This window comes from Amphiura filiformis, chromosome 6 (genome assembly GCF_039555335.1).
Source record: "Amphiura filiformis chromosome 6, Afil_fr2py, whole genome shotgun sequence".
Classification (NCBI taxonomy): Eukaryota; Metazoa; Echinodermata; class Ophiuroidea; order Amphilepidida; family Amphiuridae; genus Amphiura; species Amphiura filiformis.
This window is the reverse complement of record NC_092633.1, coordinates 16136307-16150084: the sequence shown is the minus strand read 5'-3', so window position 1 is coordinate 16150084 and position 13778 is coordinate 16136307. Positions and strand designations below refer to the sequence as shown.

Sequence of the window (13778 nt, the reverse complement as noted above, 5' to 3'; positions counted from 1 at the left end):
TCAATTTTATTGGGTTTAATATTACCAATTAGTAGGTGTATGCAAATTAAATCTTAAGTGTCATTGAAGGTCATTGACTCATTCACAACAAAAGAGGTTATCCACTTCACTCATCATGCTCATGTGTGACTTCTAACAAAAGGTGCTGGTTCCTGTAGTATTCCTCATTCAAAACAATTCAATACATGACCTCGGAGTTACCTGCATGATTTTCGCGGGCAATTTTGAAACAGTTATGGTTGCACATTCAGGTACTTCTTTTGAAAGTTCTAAACAAGGTATAGCCAGCAGCAAGTTGTATATGGTATAGGCCTAAATATAAGAAAACGCTTAGGGTTGAAATCGGGTGAAAAATTCGAAAGGAGTATGGAAATTCCAAAGGGAAGCTGGTGATTTAATTTGTAACTCGAGATCTACTTGTTCAATTTTTTAACCTTTTTACAGAGGGTATGATAGAGGTATTACTGGCAACTCTGCCAAATTACAGCTCAGTAGGCCACGTTTTTCACCTGAAATTATTGGCATGAATATTTTGTGCCATTCTTGAGCAGTGCTGAACTCAGCCACTGGCAATTAAGCGCACTGTGGCGATGGACCAATTTTGACTCGCACTTACAGGAAAATGAAATAAGTTATGTTGCTGTAATTTGCAAGATAGTTACAAAATATAATTGTCATTAACTTCCCCAATTTTAAAGAAAAATATTGAAAAATAAAAGAATGGGATCAATTTAGAAATGTCTGTGCAAGCAGTGCACAGTTGAGCTCCCTGCATGTCTATGGGAGTGTTCTAATCAAGTTGATGGTTCATTGGTCATCCCTATATTTAAAAAATTAAATTCGGACACCTTGCAAGCCGAGAGAAATAAGAAGAAATGAAGAATACACCGTAATTGAAGTAGATAATACGATTTTTTTTTTTTTTTTAGAAATGAGAAAGGGAAGAAAAGCGAAACGGGGAAATAAAGTGACGGGGAAGGCTATGGAATATGCTAATGAAGTGAGAGAGATGGGGAAGGATAGGGAATATGCTACTGGTCAACCAATGAACGACAGGTATGTTTTATGATCTTCACAACCCAGAGCAACAAGGTGTCTATAATGCCCCTTATATGATGTAATGTTTTGTGATATTATCAAAATCAACGACAACAACCAGCTGACATTTAAGTTTTAAAAGCATCTAGGGTAGAATTCATTAATTGCTTTCTTTATTGTTTTTAACTAATCCTAGATTACTTGAGTCTTTTTATTTACTGTGGTATTATACTGGTATAGGTTCATAATAACAGAACTCAAGAAAGATGTTATCAGTATGGCCTTGGTAAGGATGTGTACCTCCGTGCCCATCTTGGTTGAATGCATCCTCAGTGTCCCAGCGGAAATATTCCGATGTGTAGGACATGCCGTAAACCTGACAATTGAAAAAACGGAAAACATTTAAAAGTTTTGATTTTTTATTCCCTAGCTCGTTGCCTTAAGATTAGACCTAATTAAATGGTTATTGGCGAACTTGATGAAATTCTTTATTATTGGAAGCATTTCTGTGATTGGGAGCGAGTATTTGCTGATCTATTTCTATCTTAAAATCTTTTCATTCTTCTTTTATATACTTTTTCAAATGGAAAGGAAACTATATACATGGCCTCTATATATAATTTGCGTAAGTATACTATCTGGACCAATATTCAAACGGGTTCCAGTATTGGACGGCTACAAAACCCCAGTGAAATCAGTGACCCCAGTTTTCATACCGACTACTGAGTTAGTATTATAAGTTCAGATACTTAGTAGCTTACCTCTTGACACTGGTGATTGTATTTGAAGAGAAAGAAGCTATCGTCCACTGGTAGGTATATTGCATTGGTAGCAAAGCCACTGGTTTGACAGCAGAAATCGATGTCTGTATTATGGTCGTAATAACCATCAGGAACTTCACCACTGATGCTGTTATCATTAGATATATCCTCATCATCCCAGTGAACCCATCCCGAGGTCATACCTGCAGATCAACAAATTAAGTCATGGAATCATAACATGGGTTTGTATAAAAACAATAGAATGCAAAGCAAGTAAAGGGCATCAAGGAATGTACATTAAGTTAAAGAACTTGAAAAAGGTTAAAATAAAGGTCTTTACCAGCAGGACATACGCCTCCTTTTTGGTAGATACAGTACTGTCCAGCAGGCCAGGTCCACTCATAAATATCTTCTTCATTGACTGTCTTAAGACAGAAGTTCTGGTAAGCATCATTTCCCCAGTATGGTCCCTCCAAATGACATGGATTAGACCAGAAGTTATCTGGGAAAACATCTTCAGTATCCTGGAATCGCCATCCTGTTGCCCATGTAAAGTGTGTGTTTGGACATCCGACAGTAGCAGGTCTGGGCAGACCGTATGTTCCCTGTGGCCAGGTCACTGGTATTTCTACGATCGGATCTGCAGATAGATAAAGAACAATCGAGTTGTTGAATAAGTGGATACATTGGAACTTGATAAGACAATGTCAATGTCGGATTATTGACTGGTCTAGAAGATTCAAATTTCATGGTGACGTGAAGAAGGGACACAAAAAAATTCGTAAATCTACCTTTTTAAACCAGTTTTCTCAACTTAACGAGATATTCATTGCTTGTCGGTTTTTTAACTTGGATAATTTATATATAGTTTAAGACAAAAGCTGTTGGCTTTCTTTAACCGTAAGATTTGTTGATTCTTATTTTAGGAGTATTATGCCTACATGTAGCCTTCGCTTGTGGTTGGACAAGCTGATTTTAGAGCTTTTTAGGTGCATGGCCATAATAATCATCGTAGAATTAAATAAACTTCAATAGACTAACCGTCTGATGGATTGGCATTTTTCCATTCGGCATATCCTTGTATTGAAGATAAGACATTAGCTTGGATGGTACCAAGGTCATTTATCCAGGATGAAGAGCACAGTCCATCCGCAACGTATTGGTTAATCAATTGCCAGTAGTCCACGTCAAATGCCTCATGCATGCCCAGCAAAAATAAACCAATCGGCTCTGTATTTATAGCGAATAAAGAAAACGATTTGAGTATTTGCAATCATTTATCTTTATAAAACAATGCTGAGTAGGCCCATGCGAGTGTAAGTATTGTCGAAGTTCGCTGTGTCAAACTTGAATGAAACACTCTTACAATCATGTAAGTCAGATGTGTCAAATACTTTATCGTACTCGACATCTAACGTGGATTTACCACATCCTGCGTTTACACTTAAATACAGTTAATGAGCTAAAACGACTGGAAATGCTCATTAATATGTAATTTTTGCGAATATTTTGCTAAAATCAATGCATAAATGTTCAGGGTACTTTTATTTTGCATTGTCAATGTGCTTCTAATATGTTCTAATGTATTATATAGTGAAGCCGCCCTCTAATTTGCATATTTGCATAATTAATGAGCTAATTTGCATAAATGCTAATTAATTATGCAAATATGCAAATTAGGGGGCGGCTTCACTATGTAATACATTAGAACATATTAGAAACACTTTGACCAAGTTTCAGGGCAAAATAAAAGTACCCTGAACATTTATGCATGGAATTTTAGCAAAATATTGGCAAAATTATATGTTAATGAGCTGCTCCAGTCATTTTAGCTCATTAACTTTATTGATTATTGATAAAAACAATAAGATACAAAGAAAATATAAATTGATATATTTTGAAAACCGAATGTCCGATTGACTCCAAACAAAAGGCATATTGATCAGTGTACTTTGCTCTACTCAATTAATCTGTTTAAAACATGCTTAGAGCACTTTTATAATGCCTCCATAACCACCTTTTGAATTCCATTTAAATTATATTATCTATGATCGAATGGTCTCCACAAACATAGCTTGCTGGGCTGATATTCATAAAACCACGCTAGGCCTAGTTGACAGCTAAAATTGACTTTAGCAAGCTGCTAAGCCTAGCTGATTGCTAATTCTTATTCATAAAACCCAGTTAGAGTTAGCAACATTCTAAAATTTTGCCAAAACTTAGAGTTGATCTGGGGCAGCGCTAAGTCACTAGTTGACAACTAGTCTTAATGATTTTGAACTAAGTTTGACATGATTTATTGTTTTAATTTCATATTAACTGTTGTCAATTATGAAAAATAATGTTCTCAGAATATTCTGTTTCTGAGGTCTTCAGTGTGTTTTACACATAAGAAACTGTCTTAAAAACACACAACAAATTTAGGGTGAATGAATAAACATTGAACTAAGCCAGTATTGTTTAACCAAATTTGCACAAGAAAAAATGATTATGATATAGCAAGTAATCTTTAGTTAAGCAGATATGTTCAATCGAAGCAATTCTGTTCAATTGTTTGATACGTAAAATATATATTTTGGAGACATGTTACCAATGTTCTCTTTGGTAAAGATGCATGACTTATTTTCAATAACAAATTATATGTCAATTTGATAAAGATAAATCATGCTTGGCTTTTGTCAGGACAACAAGCAAGATATATCATATGCTATTAAATTATCTAATATTATTTACACAGTGTTGCTCATGAAGCTAAATGAGCAGCGTTAAGTGGATGCATGTTGTTTTCTATTTGATGAAGCAATATAGTATGTATAGTATGTTTTACAACAAACCAAGGACTTAACATGTATATGAACTTTACTTGTTCAGAGTATCTTTTTAATTTAATTTGCCGTAACAACCTTGTAGGCCTATATAGCTTACAAAATACACATGTAATTTTATTAACGAAATCTCAATGAAGACCATCAGCAATGAGTCATTACATTTTGATCATTTTGACTGTGGTTCAGAGCTCAAGTATAATAGACATGTATTATATAAGCCTATTGTATTAGATGTTACACAACTGTTGAAGGCCATATCACCCAAAACACCCAAATAAGTTATCAGCTAAATATTTCTAGTTGATAGCTAGTTAGCAAAGTGTTTAGCAAGGTTTTATGAATAAGAAATTAGTTGATTGCTACGTAGCTATCAACTAGTGGATTTAGCATCTTGCTAAGCACTAGTTGGTTGCTAATTTAGCAAGGCTTTATGAATATCGGCCTGATCGCTTACGTACCGTGCATATCATCACTACCAGACGTGTAGGTGTGAGTTTTTCGACCAAATTTCATTTCTGACGTCAAACCTTGCTTGAAGATATCCATATCTACCTGTATTCCAAGACCATAGCCACCGACACCAAATCGAGCAGAAACGCTGTTATCTATCTGTAATGCCAAGACAAGAGATTTTATCAAATTGCTCAGAATCAGCATATCATATCAAATAGTATATTGATTTGTAGACAGAAAGTTGACGAAACACACATACTTAAACTGGATCTCTAAAGATGCACTCCCGTGAAATATATAACATAAAATAAAACGAACGAAGACGGGAAACAGTTGTACATTAGCAGCAAATTTTCGGTACATATTTATTACGCTTCGATACGATAGTTGTTTTAGGCTCTACATCTGTTTTACTTTCCTTGTTTGCTCAGTGGTTGAGGGTACGGTCTAGTGGTCTGGAGGTTCTGGGTTTAAAGTTCAAAGGAACACACTTTTTGCTCAATAACATCGTGGAAATAGTATTGTATTTGACTGCATCGTTGTACGAGTTGGAATGATTATTATTTCATACCATAATTTCAAATTTATATTACTCTCAAGCAAGAAAACCAATATGAGCGAATGTTGCAGGTACGTCCATTTAACAAAAATAAGAAATCATGGCAATGTGCTTACCTCAGTCATGGCATAATGCACAAATCTCTGCTGCTCTTCCTCGAAACGGTCTGTTGCTTTAGTACCGACGTCGACTTCGGATACGATATGCTGCAGAATACACCAGAATGCTTTTAATGTTTCACATGCTTGTAACATATTAAACTGAAATAACTTATTTTATCTAGTTTTATTGTTAAAAACATGTCTTCAAATAATACATTTATACAAAAATTAGCTTAGCTTCAACATACCGTGCCCCAGTCTTCCAAAAAGTACATGTAAAGATCTTCGTCATAAGCACTCGTCAATCGGCACGCATCAGCAACGAAGCCGTCATCTAGCGGATATTGCTGATGGAGTGCTAGCTCAGTTCTGTATCGAGCTTGGCCTTTATTACACACAGTCTTTTCCTCATAGAAGACGTAACGAGATGTTTCGATTCCAGATTGGACTTCTTGATATCCTGAATAACAAAGGCAAAACATGATTCACGGTCAAGTTGCATTACTTGGAATTTGAATTTTCCATTTTTTTACTGTTATGTTAGAGTGGTTGGGGAAAACTTTACCCAACCTTGAGTGTCATATGGACAGGGGTAAAATATCACTCATTTGTTGCGTGATATTTAAAATATTTTAGCTTAGGCTTTGATAAACTTTATACCAAAAAAAAACCCAAAATTAATATTGCCCAACAAAAGAGTCTTATTTTACCCAACAAAAAGGTTATTATAATATAGCACCCATCAGGGTTGGGTTAACTTCCCGTTCTAACAGTGTAGCCTAAACCACGAAATATCTATAATTTATTCCCATTTTAGAAGCACATCACAGTCCAAAGTGAAGACATGACAGTTCCCTAAAAAGATAATTTCTTGGATTACGTTAATCGTAAGATGATTTCTTGGATTACGTTAATCGCGGGTAATTACAAAGTTTACGTTATACTTACGTGTACTTAACGAGAACTTGAACCCGGTGAAAATACCACCAATGCGAACTGAAAAAAGAGCAGAATATCAACATAATATCGTACCACTATATAATATATCAATGAACAAAAACTTTTTTGTGGAATGAGATAGTAGGCCTATTTACATTACGTTTCTGTTAGAAAAGGTAATGATCAGATGATTATAATTAATGACTATTCTTTTGACTTCTTCCAATGTTAAAAGAAAGATGTTATGCTTTTGTCTCTCCCAGTGCTAAAAGGGTCCGATCGTTATTTACGGCAGGGGGAATGGGGATTTTGGAAAAATATCGACAAAAAATCGCGTCCCCCACCAATTTTCGGATTCCCCTTGTTTTCCCGAATTTCTCCATTTAAAATTTAACAATCCCCCTCCTGGTTCAACGAAAATTTCGCGTTCCCCCTCAAGACCCAACAAAATTTCGGGTTCCCCCCCTCAAAATGCCCATTCCCCCATGTCGTAAATAACGATCGCTCCCTAATTATGGCATGTTCTTTACAGTTCTTCAATATTGAGAAACATGATGTTACTTGAATTAAATTTACTTGAAACGTCGTCTGGACATGAAACAGATTATACTGATCTTACGTGATTCGCTGATATCCACACCCACTTTCTCTTGATAACTTTTGGTTCCAAAAAACACCTCCTGTGTTTTTGTGTTGACGCAACTCTCACGAGGAGCAAACACCACTTCGTCTGGAACGTGGTACTTCAAATCATTGGATAAGTTATTTTCATCGTACGTCAACTTGAAGATCTTTCTAGTAGTCAGCAAACCCGGATCCACACCACCCGTGTTGACGTCACCTCCTTCAGGATTGCCAATCAAAATATTATAACCAACTCCAAGGAAGGTTACCCCTCCTGGTGCTGGAAGTGGATCCACGGTAATCTCGTCATCAGAGTCGGATACAGGATCGACTATGTAGCCATGGGAGTCGGGTACTTCAATCACCATAGATTGTGAAATGCCAATTATATAGCCAACAAGGATGATCACGTATAGCGACTTCATTTTTGATGACTGAAGACTGCATCTACAAAAACATTTTTTTTAAATCATGAATCACTTGCAGAATCGTAAGTAAGACGTAAATCCAATGTTAAATGTCTAAAGATTTAACAAGATTTTATAATTAAGTGTAGACCTAAGTATTATCATTATACACTTCGTTTTCAATACCTAGCCTATGTTCATACCTGACCTCGAAAAATGCAAGAATTACAAATTTTGTGTCAAATATACTTCATATTGTACTGGTATTAATAAAAAAGCGTATAATTTTTATCTTCTTTTTTGTTTTGTTATGAAAGATTGGTTTAGTTATGTTGTATAAGCACAGGATAAACATTTTTCGCTTTATTTTTTCTAAAAATAAGTCATGAAAGTTTATAAACTTACCCAACTAGCTGGAGCAAAGTATAATCCAATGCAAGTGGTAGAAAAGCAAGCGCGCTTCTGACGGAATATCGGGTGATTCACTTAATTTTATCACAACTATGGGAATTATTCCATACGAACAAGTGCAATGTTTGTAGACACAACTTATCAATAAATGTTATCTAAATTCTATAGTTTACAAGCTTTTACAAGTAAAATAGATGATACCAATATAGGTGTATAGAGAGAGTGTAGAATAATAATGCAGATTATTCGTTTTTAGGTCACAGAACTCCGATGTTAAATTTCATACAAAATTGGGCTCCACACTGGTCAACAGAGATAATTTCCTCCGATTTTGATGAAAATAGTCTCAAAATTTTTGTCTTGTAATAGCACTCCAAAAAGACTGAATAGTTTGCAATTGTTATAACAAGTCGAACACTTTGAGACCATTTTCATTAAAATCGGAAGAAAATGTTCTGTTTTGACCTCTGTGCATGGTGCCCAATGTTGACCATATTGATAAGTCGTGATAGGTCAAACTATTTTCATGAGCAGATAAATATTTTGGAATTGGGTTTTAACAAATGTGAGCAATTTTGAATTTGTACCATTGTATAAACTTTGATCTTAAATGTATATGCACGTGATTGTTACATTTGTGCAAGTAGATCCGTAACATGGAAAGTCTACATTGGTAGAAGAATTGAACTATTATAGACAGCTTTGTATTTGGATTCAATGCTATATGCAGGGGTGGGCGTTTGTTTCATGTGGTGTGTAGGGTGTGTGGGGTGCGAGAGAGATAACGTGCGTGCGGTGGATTGAGGACTATGTTTGTTATCTTTGTGCAATGAGATCCGTGACCTTAAAAGTCTACATTGGTAGCAGAATTGAACTACTATAATACAGGCAGCGTTGCATTTGGAATAGATGCTATATGCAGGGGGTGTGGCTATGTGGTATGCATGATGGGTGTGGGGGCGTTGTGTGAGGTGGTTGGTGTAATCCCGTCACCGTTCATAATTAAACCTACATCAAAGGCTTATTTTATACTTGGTTATATTTATCTACAATACTTCTTCATACATCTCAATGTGATATGTGTTTATTCCGGCCCTATCGCTCCAATTGGACTGAAATAACCTATTGTGAGAAATAAAGCAGATGTTGTTACAATATCGACTTTTTGTCACGTAAACCATTGTTCTTTACTCATTATCTCGATACAATCACATTTATGTCTAGTTCTCTAATTGTATATTCAATAAAAACAATCCCGATTATGAACTTCTTGTAGTTTAAGGCGAGTCGGAGCTTTCATTAAGTTTAATTATTTTGCTTAAAATACAGTTTATTTTTGCAGAATCATACGGGAAATGAATCAAGAAGCCACTGATCACATTTATACTTCAATATGTATTGCCGTTATTGAGTTATGGCTTAATAATAGGTCAAAACGAACATTTTCGCTATTTCCCCTCTCCCAGTGAAAATTATGCACATGCGGGGGGGGGGGTAAACCCATATGATAGCAATGAGGCTTGGTGTCTCACATATTGACCCCATACCTTTCCCAATGAATGTGGGCTTAGTTTGTCCGAATATATATATGAGCCAAACACCACTAGCTGAGGCACCATTCCAACTCGCCTTAATAATAATTAAAAAAAAGTCACACCATCACTGCTATGGAGAAGGAAGGTCCAGCATTGCCATTTCCTGAAGGGTAGACAGCTTTAATTTTTATTTACATCTCGTAATACACTAGAAGATCCTTGTTTCCTAGAGCAGTTAGTTCATCCTGTATCCTTTGGCTTGAGTTTAAGCCTTTGATTGGAGGAGAGATTTAAGAAGCCTCCTCTGGATGCATCCACTAAGTACAAGAGCACACTACCAATCAGGGCCACTGTATAAAATTAGAGTAAAAACGGAAAATATTAAAACCTTAATCTTTACTCATCATCTACTGTAACAGTATACCAACATTCAGTCCCTTTTTAAATGGAATAATGTTTCCAAAGTTTTCTCTCAAAATCTGTATCAATACGCAATGGAAACGTTAGTTTTTGTATAAATCAAATTAGCACAGAATTTGAATATCTAAAATATTTAATCATGTTATTGTTAGTCTTGGTTTTGTTTTAAGATAACAAAGAGTGTATGAGTCTGTGTATCGTGTGCACAAGCACCCATGACGATGGAGATTCAATATAAAGTAAAGACCAGTCCTTTTGAACCGAAAAGCGTTGTGCGGCTTCGAGGATTCAGGCTAATTGTTTCACCGAAAGCGTCAGTTATCTATTACTTAAATACTCGACAATTGAAAAACAAAAAACAAAACAAAAAAATACAACAACAACAACAACAAAAACAAAACAAAAAAAAAAACAAAAAACAAACAAAAAAAAAACAAAAACTAGCTTTTTAAAGATTACCCTACTCACCACACAAACAAGTCATAAAGAATACCTCCAGTATGAAATATCCGTATGCATCCACTATTATCCCTGAGATTTGTGAGGTTACAGCAAGACCAAGATTGAAAATTGCCTGCATGCTGAAAAATGAAAAAGAGTTATCACTACTCGATAACAAATTTGTTCTTTGTTTCCTTTTTCTTTCGGTATAAAGGAATTTTATATGCTATTTTAGTATAAACTTACTCGATACTGGAGCTGTTCGAGTACGAATTTTTCTATTGTTATTTTAATATAAACTTATCCAATACTGGAACTCTTCGCAGTAGAAATGTTTCTATTGTTATTTTAGTGTTTAATTTTTTTTTATAGTGGAGCTCCTTGCAGTATAGGAATCTTTCTATTGTTAATTTGGATTTGGATTTATAAAGCGCCTTTCTCCAGATCTTAGAGGACTCAAAGCGCTGTAATTTCGCTGCAATGGTGAATCATCACAATCAGATCGCATCAACTAGGTTGCTGCCGAACGGCGCACACCTATCCGCATTTAGATTGTAACATCCACCAATTATCTGTGCAGCTCCCCAAATTCCATTGGGTGAAGGAAGTTTTGATAACCAAACAACTAATCACCGATTTTTGCGATACAAGAGGAAACCGAGATCCCGGAGAAAACCTGCGAGAGCGAGCATGGAATCGGGATAAAGCAAGTGCACATGAGTCCTTGGGCCGCGCCGGGGCTTGAACCCGGGACCTCAAAAACTGGAACTCCTCGCAGTAGAAATCTTTCTATTGTTAATTTAGTGTAAACTTACCTGATACTGGAACTCCTCACAGTAGAAATCTTTCTATTGTTAATTTAGTGTAAACTTACCCGATACTGGAACTCCTCACAGTAGAAATCTTACTTTTGTTAATTTAGTGTAATCTTACCCGATACAGGAGCTCCTCACAGTAGGAATCTTACTATTGTTAATTTAGTGCAAACTTACCCGATACTGGAACTCCTCACAGTAGAAATCTTTCTATTGTTAATTTAGTGTAAACTTACCCGATACTGGAACTCCTCACAGTAGAAATATTTCTATTGTTAATTTAGTGTAAACTTACCCGATACTGGAACTCCTCACAGTAGGAATCGTACTGTTGTTAATTTAGTGTAAATTACCCGATACTGGAACTCATCACAGTAGGAATCTTACTATTGTTAATTTAGTGTAAACTTACCCGATACTGAAACTCCTTGCAGTAGGAATCTTACTTTTGTTAATTTAGTGTAATCTTACCCGATACTGAAACTCCTTGCAGTAGGAATCTTACTTTTGTTAATTTAGTGCAAACTTACCCGATACTGGAACTCCTCACAGTAGGAATCTTACTTTTGTTAATTTAGTGTAAACTTACCCGATACTGGAACTCCTCACAGTAGGAATCTTACTTTTGTTAATTTAGTGCAAACTTACCAAATACTGGAATTCCTCACAGTAGAAATCTTTCTATTGTTAATTTAGTGTAAACTTACCCGATACTGGAACTCCTCACAGTAGAAATCTTTCTATTGTTAATTTAGTGCAAACTTGCCCGATACTGGAACTCCTCACAGTAGGAATCATACTATTTTTAATTTAGTGTAAACTTACCCGATACTGGAACTCCTCACAGTAGAAATCTTTCTATTGTTAATTTAGTGTAAACTTACCCGATACTGGAACTCCTCACAGTAGGAATCTTACTTTTGTTAATTTAGTGCAAACTTACCCGATACTGGAACTCCTCACAGTAGAAATCTTTCTATTGTTAATTTAGTGTAAACTTACCCGATACTGGAACTCCTCACAGTAGGAATCGTACTATTGTTAATTTAGTGTAAACTTACCCGATACTGGAACTCCTCACAGTAGAAATCTTTCTATTGTTAATTTAGTGCAAACTTACCCGATACTGGAACTCCTCACAGTAGGAATCATACTATTTTTAATTTAGTGTAAACTTACCCGATACTGGAACTCCTCACAGTAGAAATCGTTCTATTGTTAATTTAGTTCAAACTTACCCGATACTGGAACTCCTCACAGTAGAAATCTTTCTATTGTTAATTTAGTGTAAACTTACCCGATACTGGAACTCCTCACAGTAGAAATCTTTCTATTGTTAATTTAGTGTAAACTTACCCGATACTGGAACTCCTCACAGTAGAAATCTTTCTATTGTTAATTTAGTGTAAACTTACCTGATACTGGAACTCCTCACAGTAGGAATCGTACTATTGTTAATTTAGTGTAAACTTACCCGATACTGGAACTCCTCACAGTAGAAATCTTTCTATTGTTAATTTAGTGTAAACTTACCTGATACTGGAACTCCTCACAGTAGAAATCTTTCTATTGTTAATTTAGTTAAACTTACCCGATAGTGTAAACTTACTTACCCGATACTGGAACTCCTCACAGTAGAAATCTTTCTATTGTTAATTTAGTGTAAACTTACCCGATACTGGAACTCCTCACAGTAGGAATCTTACTTTTGTTAATTTAGTGTAAACTTACCCGATACTGGAACTCCTCGCAGTAGGAATCTTACTTTTGTTAATTTAGTGTAAACTTACCCGATACTGGAGCTCCTCGCAGTAGGAATCTTACTATTGTTAATTTAGTGTAAACTTACCCGATACTGGAACTCCTCACAGTAGGAATCTTACTTTTGTTAATTTAGTGCAAACTTACCCGATACTGAAACTCCTTGCAGTAGGAATCTTACTTTTGTTAATTTAGTGTAAACTTACCCGATACTGGAACTCCTCACAGTAGGAATCTTTCTATTGTTAATTTAGTGCAAACTTACCCGATACTGGAACTCCTCACAGTAGAAATCTTTCTATTGTTAATTTAGTGTAAACTTACCCAATACTGGAACTCCTCACAGTAGGAATCTTTCTATTGTTAATTTAGTGCAAACTTACCCGATACTGGAATTTCTCACAGTAGAAATCTTACTTTTGTTAATTTAGTGTAATCTTACCCGATACTGGAACTTCTCACAGTAGGAATCTTACTTTTGTTACTTTAGTGTAATCTTACCCGATACAGGAACTCCTCACAGTAGGAATCTTACCATTGTTAATTTAGTGTAATCTTACCCGATACTGGAACTCCTCACAGTAGGAATCTTACCATTGTTAATTTAGTGTAATCTTACCCGATACTGGAACTCCTCACAGTAGGAATCTTTCTATTTTTAATTTAGTGTAATCTTACCCGATAC

General features: G+C 35.6%; 2 protein-coding genes across 2 annotated transcripts in view; both read right to left on the bottom strand.

Moving 5' to 3' along the window:
- Positions 1 to 933: 933 nt before the first annotated feature.
- LOC140155061 (uncharacterized) lies at positions 934 to 7862 on the bottom strand. The gene is made up of 9 exons (XM_072177747.1): positions 7299 to 7862; positions 6689 to 6736; positions 5989 to 6200; positions 5756 to 5845; positions 5086 to 5236; positions 2841 to 3029; positions 2140 to 2439; positions 1800 to 2002; positions 934 to 1414 (listed from the first exon to the last, which is right to left on the bottom strand). The coding sequence occupies exons 1-9, from the start codon at positions 7726 to 7728 to the stop codon at positions 1265 to 1267; spliced, it is 1773 nt and encodes a 590-aa protein (XP_072033848.1). The 5' UTR covers positions 7729 to 7862; the 3' UTR covers positions 934 to 1264.
- Positions 7863 to 9350: 1488 nt separating this feature from the next.
- Positions 9351 to 13778, bottom strand: part of LOC140155062 (lysosomal dipeptide transporter MFSD1-like) — a 16003-nt gene continuing 11575 nt past the window's right edge. Inside the window, exons 13-14 of the mRNA XM_072177748.1 lie at positions 10545 to 10657; positions 9351 to 10006 (exon numbers count right to left, since the gene is read on the bottom strand). Coding sequence (XP_072033849.1) covers positions 9897 to 10006; positions 10545 to 10657 — 223 coding nt within the window. The 3' untranslated portion in view covers positions 9351 to 9896. The remainder of the gene's footprint in view (positions 10007 to 10544; positions 10658 to 13778) is intronic.

Coding starts and splice junctions, on each gene's coding strand:
- LOC140155061 (XM_072177747.1), bottom strand. CDS start 7,728: ATGAAGTCGCTATACGTGATCATCCTTGTTGGCTATATAATTGGCATT. Junction 5,846..5,988: donor TTTTGGAAGACTGGGGCACG/GTATGTTGAAGC, acceptor TGTATTCTGCAG/CATATCGTATCCGAAGTCGA. Junction 2,440..2,840: donor AAATGCCAATCCATCAGACG/GTTAGTCTATTG, acceptor ATCTATCTGCAG/ATCCGATCGTAGAAATACCA.